Source organism: Alexandromys fortis, unplaced genomic scaffold, assembly GCF_014885135.2.
Source record: "Alexandromys fortis isolate MF-2015 unplaced genomic scaffold, M_Fortis_MF-2015_v1.1 scaffold_172, whole genome shotgun sequence".
Lineage (NCBI taxonomy): Eukaryota > Metazoa > Chordata > Mammalia > Rodentia > Cricetidae > Alexandromys > Alexandromys fortis.
In genome coordinates, this window is record NW_026068061.1 from 11,913 (window position 1) to 32,815 (window position 20,903).

The 20,903-nt window shown below is 38.3% G+C and overlaps 1 protein-coding gene across 9 annotated transcripts in view; it reads right to left on the reverse strand.

The window, feature by feature from the left end:
* Positions 1-335: 335 nt before the first annotated feature.
* LOC126487457 (rho GTPase-activating protein 20-like) overlaps positions 336-20,903 on the reverse strand; it is a 34,093-nt gene continuing 13,525 nt past the window's right edge. The window contains exons 8-17 of one of the 9 annotated variants that reach the window (XR_007588390.1): positions 19,294-19,357; positions 17,048-17,224; positions 15,894-16,072; positions 15,341-15,502; positions 13,425-13,534; positions 12,823-13,009; positions 10,131-10,385; positions 3,589-6,419; positions 1,920-2,030; positions 336-888 (exon numbers count right to left, since the gene is read on the reverse strand). Coding sequence is in view for 3 of the 9 variants with exons in the window: in XM_050120226.1 (XP_049976183.1) it covers positions 10,173-10,385; positions 12,823-13,009; positions 13,425-13,534; positions 15,341-15,502; positions 15,894-16,072; positions 17,048-17,224; positions 19,294-19,357 (1,092 nt within the window). In the remaining 6 variants the exon portion in view is untranslated. Of the gene's footprint in view, positions 889-1,909; positions 2,031-3,588; positions 6,420-8,010; positions 9,186-10,130; positions 10,386-12,822; positions 13,010-13,424; positions 13,535-15,340; positions 15,503-15,893; positions 16,073-17,047; positions 17,225-19,293; positions 19,358-20,903 lie in introns of those variants that run through there. The other 8 variants (XR_007588388.1, XR_007588391.1, XR_007588393.1 and 5 more) reach the window with 8 other exon arrangements.

Genomic DNA, 20,903 nt, shown 5'->3' on the forward strand with positions numbered 1-20,903 from the left:
CTCCTAACAATTTGAAGCTTCGAGCTTACAGCCTGGAAATACTTCCCTTATCAACTCATTCCAGCATAAAATGTAAGATTGACTCAGTTAAGAATACCAGGATATTACTTTGGTAAAGAGTTCTGTCAAAGCTACTAAACTAAGTATGAAACTTGAAGGGGTGATGGAGGAATACAGTTTCAGAAGTTCCTTCACGTGGTAGGAGAAGAAAATACTAACAATTTGATTCTAACGACTCTGCCACATAACTGCAGGTCCCCGAGGAACTGACGTAGAGAAGACTGCCAGATGGCATCCTCCAAAGACTAGGGACAACTATGAACAAGTCTAAGATATGAAATTATTGAATGACATTTATTAAAACAATAAAGAAAGTGTAATATACAGCATAAAATTAATGTAAGTGAAAAATATTTGTAACTGATACCATAAGGTAAAATAGATGAACAGAAAGAATGTCATATAATAAGCTTTTCTGACCTATGGATAAGTGGAAGGTGGCAAAGAGCCATCAAATGGAATGAGTTGGAACCTGAGAAGTTCTTACTCAAGACTAAATCCATACTCTTAAGAGCAGCCCTCTAGGTTTCTCTGCTGGTTAATGGTGATGTTCAAGATCTTTGAAAAGAATTTTCATTTCTGGACAAAAGCAGAAGATTCAAACAAATTCTGTTAAAGGCTCTAAGTGTTTTCCAAAAATAGAAAGTGATGGATGTAGCCCAGTGGAATTCTGAGGAGTCAAGTCTCCAGTTACTGAGAAAATCATGGGCAGGAAGATAGTATGGCCAATCCAGGTGCTGATTCGGTCTTCATCCTCCAGTTTCCGGTTCTGTAGAGCACTGTGGCCTTCCATGGTACTGGATGCAGAAGTTGTTCTGTTGCTCACTGCTAAATGAAATATAAACTGTCATCTCGATACAAACATTGTTAGATTACAGATTCATACCAACTCAGTAAAAATGAGTTTTTTAGTATATTTGTTCAAATCAATGAGACAAATATTATCAAACCAAGAAAATCAACTGTGGCCTTCATCTCAACTCTATACAGTGCTAACAATATACCTTATTTTTTAACAATATAACAATAACACTTGTGTTAACCACATACTTGATTTTGAATGGCGGTAAATCTTGATTCTGGTAAATTTTATCACTCTCTTTGATGTCTGGTGCCACAGCTCCAGAGTCTATGGAGTGGTTAACTCAGAAGAAGTCCGAGTAACCAATAGTATCTGCTCTACAGCCACTGCTTATAGACAGCGCCATGGCAAATTCAATGTGATAGACTATCCATAAGTAGATTAGGCGAATGCTTGATTATCTGACATGGGATTAGGATGCCCTTATTTGGTAAATGTGGAAGTACTTGTTTATGTTTTGGTAGAGAATGAAAAATTTCATGTATGTACTGGACAGAGGACAAAATCCGACACTCTATGTACCCATTTCAGGTGATCAGTGGACTAAACATTTTGAACTGTTGTTATTTTTAAGACTATCTATGTATCTATATCTATATATATGGTAATCATGATTTAAGACATGATTTGTAAATCACACTTTTTCCACTATTATTACTTGTTTTGTTATAACCTCACATGCTGTTGTCAGAGGTGAAATCAAAGGGTCATTTGCAATGGCAAACCAAAGCATATCTAACATATGGGGAAGTTATCTTCTAACAGAAGGTTTTCAGCTGTGTCTTTGTGATGAATCCGCAAGCTTTTCAGACACCTTATCTACCATGTCTCTGATCCTTAGGTCATCACATAGAAAGAAACTATCAGCATCAATTTATGTCAAGGAAGGAAAGGACTTATGCATCTCTAGAGGGATGCACCATGTGGAGGATGCCAATACTTTCTTCAACTTTAAGACAGAAGCTACAACAAGGACAGATTGCTTACTCAAGCTTACTTCATCAACAGTACAAAGCTTTTCTTTGAGATTTCAGAAGGATTTGTTGGCTATCGTTCTGAAGATTTTCTCCACATAGGATCCCTTTTCATCAGTAATAGAGAGCATGTCCTGTGTAAGATAAAGACAAGCTTCTATCATTGTAGATCCACACTTCTGAAGCACTAGTGTGTCTCTTATTGTACACCATAGCAATGGCAGGCATGGATGCAGAGCTACAACTGGGTGAAATAAATATTATGAATTTTTTGTTCTTTCATTTTTTTGATTCATTTTACCTTCCAAATATATTTTCTTCCCTAACTGAATTTTCCAAACTTGAAACATCAATATTTTGTTGTTGTTGTTGTTTTGAATCATTCTCTGCACTGAATCACACTTCTGTTTCCTAAGCACTTCAATGAATGGTCCCCTCTTAATTTTGCCTTCTCATCTGTGAATATCCATCCCAAGCATGCCATCCTCAGTTGCTATTGGTATATGCCCATTCCAGTGCTCCAACCATTATTATTAATTTCTGTCTGTCCTGGACTCTGTTATTGTCAGGGTGCAGCCTCAATAGTTTCATATGTTCCAGGGTATAGGGGTGTGTGTATTCAAAATGTTAGGCAGAACAGACAGACAAACAAAAGAAATACAGAGACATAGGATAGTACCAGGAGGGGAACTTAGTGAATACTGAATCTGCCCAAGTTTATATTACACATGTTTTTATACTTCACCCCAAAATGGAACGGTGGAGGCAACAGACTTCATTAACAGGACATCAGAAATAAATCAAGGGTCCTGCAGGCAGCTACTCCCTTAACTCCTGTCAGTATCCTTGAAAGTTCAGGAATAGATTTGAACTCTCTGATCTTTTGTCAAGGTGGAATGGATCTACCTCTATACTCAACATACTAATGAGCCACACCCTAGGTCAGGATCTCTTAGCCACACCTGTGTCAACAACTCGGAGAGAGCAAGAATAAGCTCAAACTCTGACTTTTAGTCACATCTGTGTAACCTGGCATGTTATGAGTCTTAATTTCTGTGTTTTAAAGAAAGTTTTAGCTCATTACGCTTCCTTAACAAAGACTTTTATTTCTTACGTCTTTGATTTTTTTACTTTTTTATTTTTTTTAAATCTTTATTTATCTATTTATTATGTACACAGTGTTCTGTCTACATGTATACCTTTGGATGCCAGAAGAGGGCACCAGATCTCATTACGGATGGTTGTGAGCCACCATGTGGTTGCTGGGAATTGAACTCAGGACCTCTGGAAGAACAGTCAGTGCTCTTAACCTCTGAGCCATCTCTCCAGCCCACGTCTTTGATTTCTTATTTTCAGCTATAAATGGCATAAGATGCTGCCACAGTCAAGAACCCAAGGGAATTTCAATCCCTCATCGATGGTTCCACTTTATAAAAATGACTACCATACATAACCTTATGAATATTTTCACTATGTTCATATTTGCAATGATTACGATCATTGTTATCAGACAATATTGTAAAATAAGCAAGGCATAGGCAGTAATTATCATGTATCTTTCATGCTAAACTGGTTCACATGCAGCATAAATTCCTGACACTAGGTATAGTGCTAAAATGGATGCCACGCAGTAAATGTAAACATATATTTCCAATGGTAATGGAGAGCTATATAAACCCACAGCAAGCTCACCAGTATTGGGGTAGGCGGATTCCCATCCTCACAAACTCTCAGGAGAGATGTTCCGAGGAGCTCTCTTGATGAGTGGTCACTGGATGTTAGAATTTGCAGTGAGGTGTTCCTCGTTTGCTGCAATTCGGGGTGGCAGAGTTTCCTTTCAGGTGTATACTGTGCAGCAATCCTTTCCTACACTATGACTATGTATTACTCTCTCTGGTGAATTAAACTGCCAGGCCGGTAGTTGGGCAAGCAGTTAGGTGGAAAACCAAACTGAGAATGTTGGGAAGAAGGAGGACAGAGAGAGAAGAGGGAGCATGGCATGATAGAGGGTATGTAAAGCCACCAGCCACTTGGCAATATGTAGATTAATAGAAACGAGATAATTTAGGTTTTAAGAATTTGATAGTAACAAGCCTGAGCCACCAGACAGCATTTATAATTAATATAAGCCTCTGTGTATTAATTTGAGAAGGAGTTGCTGGGTATTTGGGAACAGGCAGTAGGGACAGGAAACAACCAGATACATTTGGCGTTCCAACATGTACTCTGTATTTCCACATAAAACATGATAAAGTTTAAAAAGTGATTCTACACACACAAGAATGGCGTCAAGTGTGTGCTCTCGGTAGCTGCCTTTTCTCCAGTGGGCTCTGTTTGTTGGCAGTGAGGAGAGGCACAGCTCCTTTAAAATGCAGCCCTCAGGCTCCATGCTAGCTGCAAAACCAGGCAGCTTTTTTAAGAGGTCCTGCCACCAAATACTTTTATGGTGTTTCTGAGCAGCATTCTTCTTGCTGTGGGCATGAAACTAGAAACTTTCCAGAGTTGGGGCGGTAAACATGGCTCTCAGAGCTGGGGATAAATAAGCCTCTGCCATGAGACCAGACTCTCAGGGAATCGACATGGTATAAATTACTAGTACGTTTGTTTTGTTCTGTTTTGGTTTTTGCTCATGCAGATAGAAAAGGTTACAGATGAGCTGTAAGGATTCATTCAGGCAAAAGAAAAACCCTCTACACATAGATTACAGTCTGTTTAAAAATATATGTTGGCCTTGGAGGGAAAAGAAAATGGGTAAGGAAAGTCCTTAAAATGGAACAGAGTAATAAAATATATAATAACACACATGAAGATGGAAAATGCACAGATACATAATCTGGATTGTGCAAATTATTCTGCTGTCTTTAAGTTTTTTTGGCTTCTAAGAGACCTTGGGTTATGAAAACAGCTATATTAAACCAACGTATATATTTTAAAATTATCTTGACTTAAAAATTTAAGTCAAAAGATATGTTACTTTGGGGGAGAGGTTATGTGTTTGCTTCCACAGGAAATGACAGGCTGTGGATTCACTCTGGGTAAGAAAAATCAGGTTTAATTGCCGTAGATCCCCTGAAATACCTCTTGAAGCAAAATTAAAAGAAACTCATAGAGAGAAATTCGGGTTCAACCTGAAGGTCAGAAAAGTAAAACCCCTAGCCACTGGCTCTTACCTCGGCATCATTCTTAAATGGCGATCCTGCTTCCGAGAATCTCAGAATGAGATAAAAACATGAGAGCTGTCTCCCCCAATTTTATAATCGTCTCTCAGACTGGGTCAAAATCATTCATCAATGAGATTAAAGGCATGCACCACTGGGATTAAAGGCATATACCACCCTGTTCCTATGGTAAACTAGTGTAGCTACTGGCACTAATGGTGTCTAATGGTGTGTGTTACCACTTCCTGGTCTGTAAGGCTGATCAGTGGGATTGTTTTACTCTCTGAATTTCAGGCAAGCTTTCTTTATTAAAATACAAGTGAAATGCTACTACATTACCTCTTTTTGTCTAAAATTAAAAAGGCAATAACTAATATAAGAAAAACTATATATGATAAGTATAATAACTACATCATATATATATATCAATAAATATATCAACAATGGCTAGTCCACATGCATTTGACAAATTTAGAGAAATTACTCCATATCTATTCTATTTTGGTGAGTCCAAAAATCGTATACCCGATTTACCTTCTATCATAACTTGAGTCCTGCATCAGGTAAAAAGGAAAACTATAACTATCAAGTTTTCAATTTCCTCAGAGACCCAAGAATATTGACTGAATAAGCAGGGAGTGTAAGCAAACAACTTTCAAAAACTGTGAGTAATGACAGAAACAGCTAGCTGCCTGGACAGTCACCCAAAGTTCCTCTGCAACACTGGGCCATCTCTCTCCATGGCCTACAGGCCCAGAATATCTAACAGATCTCTCTGTGAAGCAGGACATTTTGAAGGACTGCCCCTCCTTGACTTGGCAATATTTGGCAGTCACTCTCTTCAGTGTCCTACTTGTCTGGTCTGACAGCACAACGTGCATAGTATCAGCAGTCAAGACAAAGCCATTTTCTTGCCCAGGGGCTTGATTTTGCCACAAAGAATGTAAATTCCATGTGTAACTTCTTTGATGCCCATTATCTTCCCTGAAGTAGATTGGTGCTGCCAGGAGCAGACATGTCTCACGGTCATAAAAAGAAGCTCATAGGTTATTACATCATCCTTAAATGCCATATTCTCTAGAATTATATAAATGAGCTATATAAAATCAATCTTTTTTGACCTTGAAAACATACCTAATATGACTACAAGTTTGACTATTAGGTGATTAACTACTGACCAGTATTTCCTTCTTTTTTTTTTTTTTTCCGAGGCAGTGTTTCTCTGTGGTTTTGGAGCCTGTCCTGGAACTAGCTCTTGTAGACCAGGCTGATCTCGAACTCACAAAGATCCACCTGCCTCTGCCTCCCAAGTGCTGGGATTAAAGGCGTGCGCCACCACTGCCCGGCCAGTATTTCCTTCTTATCCTAAACAGTTAGTAATAACAGTTTTCAAGGACTAGAAATTTGCATCACATTGTCAAATGAGATGAATAGCTACAATGGGTTGAGAACAAGATTAGAAATGTATTTGCAGTATGTTTTAACAAAATTAATCTCAAATTTGTATTAATATACAAAATTTGTGTACAATATACAAAAGTACAAACCAATGTAAAACCAATGTAAAAAAATAGTTTTTTTTAAAAGTAAATTCAATAATCTACCTTTTTATCTTATATCTTTTTCTTTTAGAGTAGATTCAATAATCCACTTATTCTTATCATACCTAGATCCTCCTTTTTTTCTTTTCAAGATAGGTTCATATCTATATCACCCTTTTTTCATTTCAAAACAAGAACCTTGAATCTAATATCCTATTTTTAGGTTTGACAATAATACTAACGAATTTGATGGAGGAAGGTCATTGGTTAATTATAATAAACCAACTGCTTGGCCTCATAGCTTAGAACATAGATGGGAGGAGTAAACAGAATAGAATTCTGGGCGGGAGAGGAAGTGAGGTCAGACTCTGCTCTGCTCCCAGAGAGACCGGACAGCGCCATGCTCAGCTCTGCAGGATAGACACGATAGCTCTGCGCTCTGAGGCCAGGATGGACGTAGGTTAGAATCTTCCCGGTAAGCGCACCTTGGGGTGCTTACACGCATTATTAGAAATGGGCTAGTCCAGGTGCGAGAATTAGCCTGTAAGGGCTAGAGTTCTTAAATGAATACAGTTTGTGTGTTGTTATTTCGGGCATGAGCTAGCCAAGCGGCCGGGGTGTTGGGGACGCAGCCCCGCCGCTCTTATTTCAACAGGACTTGACAATAATACTAAGATTTCTATGGATCCCCCAGAATTTCCAGCACCTCAACTAGCAAAAAGTATTCTAGAGACATTCCCAAAAATAAATTATGAATGTTTGTTATCATTTAAAGGGGTTCGATACAACTTGTTATGGAGAATTGTCAGGAATAAAGTTAAACAAAGGAGATTAGATTGAGGAATCTTTTTCTCAAAATAAAAAAAAAAAAGGAAAAAGAGAAATGATAGGATAAAAGGTAGATTATCGAATCTCCTTTAATCCAAAATACTACTATCAATCTCACATATTTTACATTAGTATGGACTTTGGTTTATTGATACAAATTTTGTTATACTGTATGTATATTTATAATCTGGTTTATGGTATTATGTTTATGAATTTCAATTAAAACTAATATATAACTAAGAAATATGGATTAATAATCATCTATAATAGCAAATTTATAGTCATGTCAGGCAGGTTTTCAAGGACATAGATATATTTCAGATAGATAGTCAGTCTTCAAACACATCAAAGACATACAGAATATGGCATATGACATTTAACAAGTTTTCAAAACTTTTCTCAATAGTAAGAAATAGTCTGCCGGGCGATGGTGGCGCACGCCTTTAATCCCAGCACTCGGGAGGCAGAGGCAGGCGGATCTCTGTGAGTTCGAGACCAGCCTGGTCTACAGAGTTAGTGCCAGGACAGGCTCCAAAGCCACAGAGAAACCCTGTCTCGAAAACCAAAAAAAAAAAAAAAAAAAAAAAAAAAAAAAAAAAAAAAAAAAGAAATAAATAGTCTTCTTCTGGCACCAATTAATATAGAGAAAATGATGGGCACCGAAGAAATTCCATATGGAGTTTGTTTCTTATGGCAAAAGCTAACCATGTGAAAAAGAAACTACCCTTGCCTCAATTGCTGATGGTTACTTTCCAAACTGAACTAGCAGGATACAAGAAAGGCAACTGATGAACTTTGACAAGATTAGGTTGCACTGTCCTTCAAAATTTCCTGCTTTACAGGAAAGTCCATCAGATATGCTAGGCTTTTAGGGCAGATTTGGATGCCCCAGCGTTACAGTGGAAATTTGGGTGACTGTCCAGGCAGTCTGATGTCCTTCCCATTGGGTAACATTACACCCTCTGGGTTCTTTGATGGAGTTGAAGACCAAATAGTTATAATTGGACATTTCTTTAGTTATAATAGAAAGTAAATTAGATACAAAACTTTTAGACTCACCAAGATAGATAATTAAATATTTTCTCTAATTTTCAGATGCCAATGAAATGGATATTGTTACAATAATTTTTACTTATTAACTGTTTTGTGGTATATAGTATTATATTAAAGTTAAAACCTTCATTTTTAACTAAACAAACAAGGGGAATGCTGTGGAACAATTCTTTCCTAAAGCATGAATATGTATTACTCTCATTGGTTAATAAAAAGCTAAAAGGCCAGTAGCTGGGAAGAAATTTAGGTGAGAAAGCCAAACTGAGAGAGATGCTAGCCAATGGTCTAGGGAGCAAGTCATGCTAGAAGACAAGTAAAGCCATGAGCCTCATAGCAATATACATATCAATAGAAATGAGTTAATGCAAATATAAAGGTTAGTTAGTAACAAGCCTGAGCTATCAGCCAAGCATTTATAATTAAGAGAAACCTCTGTGAGGTAAATTTGCTAAGTGGCTGCCAGGAATTTGGAAACAGGCAGGCGGGATAGGAATCCTCCAATTACAGGTGTTCCTCATTTGGGGGTGGAGATAGGGTATCAGTACTTCTAATGAAGTTTTCCTCAATTGGTGCTGGGGTGTGTGAAAACTTTGAATGGGGTACTCCTCAGTTGGAACCAGTGGGGTTAAACACACTTTGTCTTTGCTGGCATCGGAGCTCAATGTAATCATTAGATTTATAAAGCTTGTTTTCATATGTTCCACAGAATCTAAAAAGAAGAGAAATCACTGTATTTTATAATTAAACTCATTAACCCTTGCATGCCCTATTCATTTAATAGCAGTCATACTTTCTGCATCACCATTATACACAGAAATACAACCAATATTATAACATTTATAATGAGACTACATCACAACGAACATGATTTTTAGTTTTATATTGTTCATACTCCTGGGTCTAATCAGTAAATTCTGGCATTTGTCTTGAAACCTATGCATATATCGGTGTTAGAATCAAGCAGTGATATGGTATACAATCTCTGAGTCTTCCTGTATTATTTCTTGACTGATAAGCCATGGGCAACTCTAATTTAACAGCCAAATCTGCACATCCTCACATACCCTGCCTGACTACATTTCTCTGACATCCTTTGGTTTTTCCCCCTTGAACAACTATGAGGATTCAATTAGAGACCATAGTGTCTACTTCATTCCATGGGTATAATATGCTATCTTAAAACTTACAAAAGAGACAGGCATAGTGGTTATACACCTTTAATTCCAGTTCTCAGGAGTCAGAGTCAAGAATATCTCTGTGAGTTTATGGCCAGCCCAGTTTACAAAGCAAGTTTCAAGATAGCCAGGGCCGTTACACAGAGATACCCTGATGGCAAAATTGAGTGGCTATTCTAAGTCTTGGAAAAATCAGTTCAGAAGTCAAGATATCAAGGTAAATGACCTTTCCTCACATACTCTTAATAGTACACTGACCCTTCTAGGGTTTACCTCTTAAATAAACTCAGAACTGCTGTGAAGAAAAAATGAAAATTTATGGGCAGTTCCTACCAACAGAAAAACGCCGATAATGTACAGGTAATGTTTTTCTCTACAATGGTTTTAGTAAACCCCCAATCACTGCTTGTTGTAAATGATGTTTTCAGGTATAAATGTGTCTAACTTTTAAGTTGTGATAATAGAACATCTATACTGACCTCTAATTCCTCATTGTGACAAGGAGCAGTTGGACTTCTGGGCTATACATCATTGCCTGTGGGGCACGTGCTGCCACTGGGGCGGGGGTCTTCTTCACGCTCACTTCCTTCCATCACAATTTTGTCAGTCTGAGTGTTAAGGGCATTGTAAGTGTTCTCCCCATCAGAGCAAACCGATGGACTCTCGTGATGAACCGGAATGCCTTCTCCAAATATTTTTGGATAATTCTCAGTTAGGAAACTGACCAGAGAAATCTGTGACAAAAGGAGGCAAACACAGAGATCTCTGACCTTTTGCATGGTTGTAAATCTCATTTTAGCCTTGAGGCTAAAAGTTTGTACCTCAAAATTCTGAGAAAAAGTCACCTTCTAAAAAATAGACGGAAGTTTTCTGTTAGAAAATAAAAATATTTTATGACCAGATGTTAAAATGTGACCATCACAGCGCAATACCATATGGAGATGATTTCCAGTGTTCCCACTGTGATGGGTAGTATACATTGTTTTTTTTTTTATTTTTTTTTTATTTTATTGAGAATAAGAAAAAAAAAGTTTCCGCCTCCTCCCAGCCTCCCATTTCCCTCCCCCTCGCCCCAATCTTCTCCCCCTCCCCCCTCTCTTCTCCCCCTCCCCCCACTCCTCTCACCCTCCCTCTCCTATCCAAAGAGCAGTCATGGTTCCCTGCCCTGTGGATAGACCAAGGTCCTCCCCCCTCCGTCCATGTCTAGGAAGGTGAACAGTAGTATACATTGTTAACTTGTCTAAAATCCTTCCACTTGTGACAGACATGGCTGAGCATGTTTGTAAGGATGCTTCCAGAAAGGCACAGTTAAGGAGGACGACTACCCTTGAATGAGGGCATCATGTGTTGAATGTTCGATTGGGTGTCTAAAATTGAAGGGCAGATTTCATGGGTCTCTTGTTTGTTCAGTGCAGATGCAATACTAACAGCTTGACATGCAGGTTTATTACATTGGGAGGTATTTGGAGGAAGGCCTATTTGGCTGATAGTGAATAATTGTGGGACTGCAATGACAAGTTGTTTGGATCCTAACTTTCTTTTCCATTCATTGATGCTATACAATATGAGGAAAAGATGTTCTGAGTCAGATGTTGTAGATTATTATTTTATGATGAGTTACATTTGTTTAGATTATGGAATATTTGTTTAGTAATGTAAAGATGTGTTACATTCCTTTATATTGCATTTTTAAACTGTGAGGCTGTGTTACTTCCCCTGTGTAAAACACGTGATTGGTCTACTAAAGAGCTGAACATCCAACAGTGAGGAAGGAGAAGGGTTGGGAGAATGGAAGTCAGGGAAAATAAGTAGAAGGAGAAATACGAGAGGAGCAATATCTAGGAACAAGTAAGGGAAGAGAACTCTAAGTACCAGCTACACAGCAAGCCAGGGAGTAAGAAGCAAAAAAAGGTATATATGACAAAGTTTAAAGCCCAGAGGCTAAAGGAGGAATGGATAATTTAAGTTAAGGAAAGTTAACTAGAAACAAGCAAAACTAAGGCATGGCACTCATAAAAAAGAATAGGACTTCATGTGGATTTATTTGGAAGCCAGGTGGCAAGTCCCTCAAAGCTCAAAGAACAAAAAGTAAAAGAGCGAAGAGTAAAAGTAACCAACATCAATGAGGCCTTTCTTTAATGTATTTATTACAGGCCAAAGAACAATCAATAGTGAATCAGAGCCGGGCGGTGGTGGCACACGCCTTTAATCCCAGCACTCGGGAGGCAGAGGCAGGCGGATCTCTGTGAGTTCGAGACCAGCCTGGTCTACAGAGCTAGTTCCAGGACAGGCTCCAAAGCCACAGAGAAACCCTGTCTTGAAAAACCAAAAAAAAAAAAAAAAAGTGAATCAGAAACTCAAATACCAAGAGTCAAAATAACCATTTGATCTTTATATTGAATAAATCCGGCTATTTTATTATAGTATTTGAAAGATGCCTACAATAGAAAAGTGTATTCATTGGGCTGGAGAGATGGCTCAGTGGTTCAGAGCACTGGCTGCTCTTTCAAAGGTCCTGAGTTCAATTCCCAGCAACCACATGGTGGCTCACAGCCATCTGGAATGAGATCTGGTGCTCTCCTCTGGCGTGTGGGCATACATGGAGGCAGAATGTTGTATACATAAGAAATAAATAAATCTTTAAAAAAAAAAGAAAAGTGTACTCAAGAATTTCTCTAATCCAACCAAAATTAGCAACAAAAGGCTGAGGATAAATTTAATCACACTAACCAGATATTAGAACAACCGTACCTGAGAAAAGCAATCCATATTACCTTTGTTTACTCGGGAAACCACCTTGAAAACAAAGAAAAATTCCCACACCCCTCAGTGATGGCATCAAGGATTTAGCCTTGATTTCTGAACCCAGCACCCATATTTTTTTCACCATTTCAGAACACTAGCACTTAGTGGATTAGTCTAACAATATTCTAAATCACAATTGACAAAGGACTGAGATATTAATACCCATTTAAATTCTCCTGACTCAAGATACACAAACGATTCTTCCCACAGAAGAAAGAAAATCAAGGGTGCATTTATTTAAAAAACAAAACAACATCAAAACAAAAATGAACAAATGAACAAAACCCAGACTCCCAGGATATTCCTGTATTTTTGCCTCATTATGAAGACTTATTTTCCATAGGCAAAAAATGTTTGTCTTGTTACCTTTCTGGAGACATCTGGCAGTTCCGAGTTGCTGGAAGCAGGCAGGCATAGAATACTCAGGGCAATGCAAACAGCTAAATTTGATGATGTCATATGGTTGAGTTCAGAGTTTTGCTCAATTTTGTATAATATCCCGAAAAGTGTTTTCAAAAGAAAGGCATTCGGTTGGGGTATTTGCTCTAAAAGACTGAACACGGAGATAAGTTATTTTAAAACAATAAATTGTACTCATAAAATTATAAATATGAAGAAAGGGAACAGAGTAATAATCTTATCCTTTTCATGATTTTCTGAGAATCAAATGAAAAGCGGAACGTGTCCTATAAATATTGCTTAGAATATCTCCCCAAAGTCAGAAATAGAGAAATTTAATTAATAAATATACAATACATATACACATAATGATGAGTTTTTTTAAATATGGACCACTGTGACTCCCCAAATCATACTTCTCCTTTCAAAATCTCTTCTGTGATTGTGAACAATTGAAACCATTTGTTCTCAGTCAATATATTTAGTAAATGATTCTGTGCTGTAAAATCTAATGTGTCTAAGCAAACATGGCTGTGTTAGTGTTGTTCCAGCCATCAATGAACCATTACCTCTGTGCTGCAGCTACTTTCTTCTCTTCACACTCTTGGTCAGGGACACCGAGCCATTCATCATACAGTCCAGACGTCAGCACACTGCCTGGTATATTTTGAAGAAATTCCTTACAGACAAAGAGGAAATATGTGGAAAAAAAAAAAAAATCACAGAAATTACTCAAAATACTTTCAACTGTAAAAGTCCATTTAGTTTCAATTTTGTTCATAGTTCCCAGCCTGCCCTATTGGAGACTTGTCTGACGTGAAGACCCTCTGAGTTTTGAGCAGATTTTGAGTAGAGAAAACTAGCACACACTAAAGAAACAGTATCTCATCTCAAATCCCATTTTTAAATGACAAAATACACATTATGTTCATTTCTTCACAATCAAGGGCTTTATGCTTCTAATCCTAATGGCTCTGAAAAGGTGATCTAATTGCAGGGACCCATGTGCTCATGAGCAAGGGCTGAGTGAGCATAGACTTCCTTTCATGTGCTGCATGTCCTGAGAGAAAATGCTTCTAATAACATCCTGTAAGTGGTGGTGGAAATGGATTGTGTGTCTTTGTATAGTGACTGTCAAGAGAATGTCACATGGGCATGTGACACGTGAGAATACATGGGAAGCATAGTGCCATGCTCCTGCAATCTCTGCACTCAGGAGGGGAAAACGGAAACCTCAGGTTAGACGGCAATGCAACAACCTGCATAATTCCTTGTTAGCTAAAACTGAGTGGTGCCTTGATGTTAGTCATTGAAAAATTAAGATTTCAAACCACATTGACGGTTTCTGGTCACTGCTGTTTGTACTGGTCATATGGATTCAACTTTCAAGAAATGCACCAAGCTACTTTTATTATTACACATTAAGAATTATTCCGTTATCAGTTATCTAAAACTATCAAGTATTTTTAGAGCTGTCCCATGTACCATGTGTGGACTGAAGTAATTGAGACAGGCTAGTGAGGAAACTGTACCAGTTACCCTCTCTTTTATCATTAGTACATAATAGATACACAAAGCCCACCATGACAGTTTGCATTGTTCAACGTGTTCTTACAAGCGGGTCTCCGTGCTTAGAAACAGAAAACGCTGTGGCTGGTGCAGACAGTCTGGGAGGAGACAGCATCATCTCTGCCTGATGTCACTGAACATGCACCCTTTTCAGAGTATGCTTATCCTCTGAGGATTCCTGAGCCCAAGTGCACCAAGGGAAATTGCTATTGAGCTACTGCGCATACACGACTCATTGGCAATTCCTACATGGTGCTGATAGCATATTTAGTAGCAGGGTGGGCTAATTATTTAGGATGTGAATGGTAGTATAAAGGAAAATTTAGAGTTTTAATATGTGTTCCTGTATCATCTAATCTATTCCAGTTGTGTACCTCACAGAGGCAATACCTGACTACTTTATATACCTAAACTGTGTTATTTTGCCTGCTTTAAGCCATTTCTGAACTGCTGATATTCACTGTGTAGCCAGACCATAATGAGGGTCATAGGAATACTGTAGAACGGGGATGATTAATGTTAATAAGCATGCGTATGAATTGTTTTGCTATTGTAATGTTTCTCTTTCAAAAAATTACATAATTTTGGTTTTATCTTGTTCATTCTATCATTCATTTTTGCATGCATCAATGCAAGTTTCAGAAATCAAACATACCTGACTCGGCCTGCAACAAGATGACTCTCATGGGCTTCTATAAAATGACACTAAATACACTACTATTATTTTGAAACAAGTGTCCCATGAGGAAGACGGAGGCATCAAATTAAAGATGTTTAGCTACATTACTGTCCATTGTAATTGGTTTATGCTCTATCATTTGTGTCTACCGTTCTTCAAGACTAAACACAATGAAGGCAACTACTCACACAGATTCAGAGGAATTCTGAGTACAGCAGACACGAGGACTCTCCCTACCTTTAAGATAGATGCCACCACAGGGACACTTTCGTTGTTCAAGTTCACTTCTGTCCCAGAATCCAGTCTTTCTTTTAGGGCTCGGAATGCCCTTATATCACCTGATGTTCTGAAGATGCCTTTCGTGATCGGCCCTTTTTCACTAATAAAGGATAGGATGTCCTGAGAGGAAGAAAGGGAAGCACCTGTCACTCTATCCGCAGCACATAGCATGAATTCCTCTTCTAGAGAACCAGGCCAATGGTGTGCACAGGTGCAGTGCACGACCTGGCATGGGTGGAGAGGACTTGAACTGGATTTGGTGCTTCTATCATCTGTGGTACCCAACCCACCTTAATGTTAAGGCATTATTTATTTACTTATATCAGATTTTTCACAACGGAAAAGTGATTTCTGCAACTTATCCAATACACAGTTCCTGGTAAGTAGCACCCTCTTACCCTAATCTTAAGCCAATGATCTGATGCGCACTTGTTTCTCCACTTGAGGAAGTATTTTGGAGAAGCATGATTTTGTCCTTAGGACAGCCAGAGAAGGACCATGTGAGACCTACCAGAATTGCTGTGGGCAGATTGCCATCTTCACAAATGGCAGTCAGATCATTTCCAAAGAGTTTTCCTGTCTTAGCAACTGGCAGGGCTGTGCACAGTTGGTCCTGGTGAAGCACAGAGCCCCTGTGGAACCACCGAGATATGAAAGGCCATCTTTTCGTAGCTCTTGGCTCCTCTGTATCTAAAGAGGAGATGATATCATTATATGGGTTACTTTAATTTATGCAGCCTTTGTTACTGATTTCCAAATGCATAATGGTCCTGTGTAATGCATACAATCAAAGTAATAATCATTTGTAATACAGAATGCCCCACATTCTAAAATTGGCTACCCATTCTGTCATTGTGTGTGTTCTTCTTCCCTATAGTGTACGCTGATGTTAATCTTAGAGACTTGAACTGGGTGTCCTCTAGTGGGAATCTCACAACTCAATGCTGTCTGACCCCACATTACACCACGAGATTCTTGATGCCCAGTGGAACAAGCACCTGTGTTACGTACAGTCAGATGCTTCCGTGGTCACATCCTTATTCACAGTCACACTCCTGGTGTTCAGATCTAACAGTGTTCCATTATTCTCAAATGTCATAGTGTGTCTCTCCCCATTCTTAGCTTTCTTGTTGAACTTTTGGAAGACCCACTGTCAAATTTCTTTTGTCATTAGCATATGCCCTCATAGGAAAGTGTGCATGACTACGTTTGTCAGCCAGACTCTGGGTCCTTACCCCTATAGTGTTAATTCAAAGCTGAAATCAAAGTTCCCTTTTCTCTTCTAAGATTGCTTTTATTATAATATTGGACCACAATGAAATCTTAAATAGGTTAGTTACAACAAATGCGTTCAGTGTAAACAAAGGGCTCACATAACAAAATACAAAATTAGCAGTCTTCCTCAGCATACCATATAGGTTGGATATCCAATACCAAATACTTAGACCAAAATTACAAGTAAATTTATACAGATGTAGTAGGACGTGTGAGTGAGTGTGTTCATTTGCATGTGTGTTTATGCATATATACATATAGTAACTTTTTTGTTCTCGACAATGCCCCCTTTTGAAAGAAGAAATGACACACTGTATTGATTTTTTTTTTTTTTTGCAGGATAGAAATTGGAACTGAGGAAGGACACACGAAGGAAGGTAATGGACTCACTGCTCTGCTTCTGACTTCTTGCTGCTTCTCTGGGCTTTAGGATGAATCGTCCCTGTATATCTGGTTGTTCCACATACAGCCCAGGCAGGGCAGGAAAAGCTGTGAAATTTCTTGATTCCCTTCGATTGAAGGTATTTAGGCTGTTCCTCATTATAATGTCATAGGGATGCTCATGCTCTATGAGAAGAAAATAAGAATGAGCTGTAACTAATAGTAATGAATGAGACAAAACCTGCCAATGTGCTTTACCACACACTGTTATACTGTGCTCTGGTCAAAGTAGACTGGGCGTCAGTGGCCTTCCTGGGATACGCTGATCAGGGAAGGATGTGTAAGCTGAGATCTCTAAAAACAGAGAAGAAAACTTTGAACTTGTCACTTTGTTTGAAGAACATAGGCCCATCAGTACACTGTATAGGGGTGACTTTTGCTGTGCTCCCCTTTAACAGGTTTAAGCACTGCTGGTTTCTGCCTTGATATCAAGATTTTTGCATCATTGGAATCTTACTTCAGCATGGAAAGGAAAGATGTTTCTATGGTTTGGGGACAGGTAATCTTTAAGTAATTTTCTTAATCGTGTCAAGCACTGCTCTGTTCTATATTTTTCTCTTTTATGATATCTGCCACATATATAAAGAATCCATTTCCACTCACAGTATGATGACATGGTTTTCAGAAGCATCACAGTGGATGGCTTTTGCTATTTGTACTCCTATGGTTTATACTTTTCTTCTCTTTTAGAGGGATACCTCGCTCAGTCTAGATATAGAGGGGAGGGCCTTGTTCCTGCCTCAAAAAAGTGATGTTTCAGACTTTGTTGATTTCAAATGAAAACCTAACCCTCCCTGAGGAGCACATGGGGGAAGAAAGAAGGTGGAGTTAGTGGAAGAAGGGGAGGAAGTGGGAACTGGGAGAGGTATGTAAAATGAGAAAAGATTTTTAAAAATGCTTTGGCTAGAATCGTAAAGCAAACAAACAGATAGATGATAGATAGACAGATAGACAGACAGATAAAAATAAAAAGCAGAGGGACCAGACATTTTTGACACATGCCTGTATTCCCAGCATTTATTTGATTGTGACATTGTGGACCAGGTCCCTTACCCACCTGACTCAATATTAATACCCTGTGCTATAAAGAAACAAAGTATGCAGTGTGGAGGTGAATTAAGCCCCTGATACTGTCCAATGTACTAAAACCCTGAAAGTAAATATTATAAATGAAATAGTAGTATAATTTCAGTTTATTTTGAATAATCAAGAATATGCACACAGATTATTCTCAGGGTACACGAGAAAGGTTTGAACAACAAGGCAGTGTTTTCTAGTCTCCAACAGATATCCTCACTGTTACTTGTCTGAGGGTCACTTCATGTCTTAGAACATCACCTGTTCAGTACCTATTGAAAAGCCCGCTCGTGAGCAGACTTGGTAATCTCACAATTTTAATTCTTATCCTAATGCTTCTGATAAATCTTCTATTACTATTACCTATGTGTCAATATTCTTGTGAAAAATTCCAGAAAAATGCAACATAAGGAATCACAGGTGATGCCGTCAGGTAGGCTCCAAGAGTCTGAACATCCTACCTCCCATTCAGTGGGGAAATACAGGTCCTAGAGACGTGAGCTGCCTCTATTTACACGGGGTCAGAGAAATGGCGAGATCTCTCACATTCTTTCCAAAACAGAAGCTATGTAGTTAGGAGCAAACCAAACATAACTCATATAAAAATTTTAAGTTTTATTTTAGGCTTATTTATGTACGTAATTGTGTTTTGCTCTCGTGTATATCTGTGCACCATGTTATGCCTGTGAGTGTTGTGAACTGAATCCAGACCTTTGAAAAAACAAGGTAACTAGTGTTGTTAATCACTCAGACAACTCTCTAATCCCTAGAATTGTCTTTAATCTTCAACAAATGAATTTTAATTATTTTTCTTTAGAAACAAGATACCCAAAGTCTTGGTTTCTTTGTCTTTTTAGAGAAATTGTGTTTCTCAGGTAGAAGTGTGTAAGAAAATTCCAGACTTTTTCCCACCAGTTCATAAACTATTGCCAAAAGAGATGGTATCAATGTATGGTTATATTAAGTAGTCGGCAATTATGAATCAAAGAATGAAGTAATGTTTAAGTTATTTATTTTAATGTGCGTTTAACTTTAAGACTGAATGATGAAAACATTAAGAGTTCAGGGTGAGAACATTGAACTTAGTTAGTCCCTATTTAGATTTCCCTATTGCTTACCTTGGAGTAGGCCTGGGGCTTTCTCATAGCCACGACAGAACCACAGTTGGTAACCTTGAGCACTCTGGGAGGCAAAGAGATCCAACCATCACACATAGCCATTCAAAGTGGACTCTGGAGAATACCTTTTGCAAGCATTCCCAGATCTCTAGCAGGAAAACCATTAGGCGCAGTACTAATGATGTGTCCTCTGACTACAGGTTTGAGTCATCTGGGCTGATTTCAGCAGACAACCCTGGGTACTTGCACAGCCTGTCTGAAGGAACCTACATCTTTTGATCCACAGTAAAATCTGAATAACCATGGGATAAGAAATTGCATTCACCCATCAACACTTACCAACAAAAATGCTATTCTTAGATCTGTTATATCTGTTTGTCCACACTGAGTGTGGAATATTGAAGTTTGACTTTAAATGCCCACACAGCCTAGTATCCAGAGAGCCATACACCCTCAGTGCCTCAAGTGATTTCTTGAGCAAAGTATCACTTGAAAAATGTGGTAACTTCAGCAACATTGGGCAAAATAGACAAAATCACGGAGGTTTGAGGGATGCCTCTGAGTAAAAACAACTTTGACTTTCATTCAGAGATGTCCTGTCTATGGAGATGAAGGACATGTGTCTAACCTAGAAAATAGGCCAGGTGCTGAAAACAAGTTCCACAATCTAATTACCGCACACAGTGCAATGGATCCTTGAATCAACCATCTAAATATTATATTCTTTGAGATATTTAGCACCCTAGAGGAGTGGGAAAAGAGAAAATATACTTCAACTGGAGTTATCACTAAATGTACTTTACTTTTGGTTCCTGATTAAAAAGAAAGACATTGTCCTACAGAAGCCTTAATCATTAAAACTAGCAGTTATACACATTCACACAGGCAAACACAGCACTACCACATCCCATACACACACAAAGTGAAAGAGAGGGACCTGGACAAAGAGAGAGACAGAGAGAGAGAAAGAATACAAACTCACAGAAGGTGAGAGAGTGGGACATACATGCATACAGAGACACATTCGCACAAGAGAGATGTAACTACACAGAGATACACATGTATATTTAAGCACAAAAATGCAAAGATATACACAGATATGTATGTAGAGCAAAAGATCAGAGACAGAAACAGACAGACAATATGCATAAAGATTATGAAAAAGAGAAAAAAGAACACACCCGAACACATACACCTACAACTAACTACACAGAAAGAAATGAAAAGCAAGGAACTGAAGAGAGAAGGAACTACATAACAAGTAGTAAAGGAAAAGGGAGAAAAGCTGCCTTCCCTCTAAGATTGGCAGTCTTTCACTCTGGTGTGTGCTTGTGTATGACTAAATTTTGTCCATTATTTTTTAATTTTTTAATTCTATAGTGAGACTAAACAGATAGCTCAAGACCACTGGGCTGTGAGTTTCATTTCACATGAATCTTTTTTTTTTTTAATATTTTATTTATTTATTTATTTATTTATTTATTTATTTATTTATTTATTTATTTATTATGTATACAATATTCTGTCTGTGTGTATGCGGGCAGGCCAGAAGAGGGCACCAGACCTCTTTACAGATGGTTGTGAGCCACCATGTGGTTGCCGGGAATTGA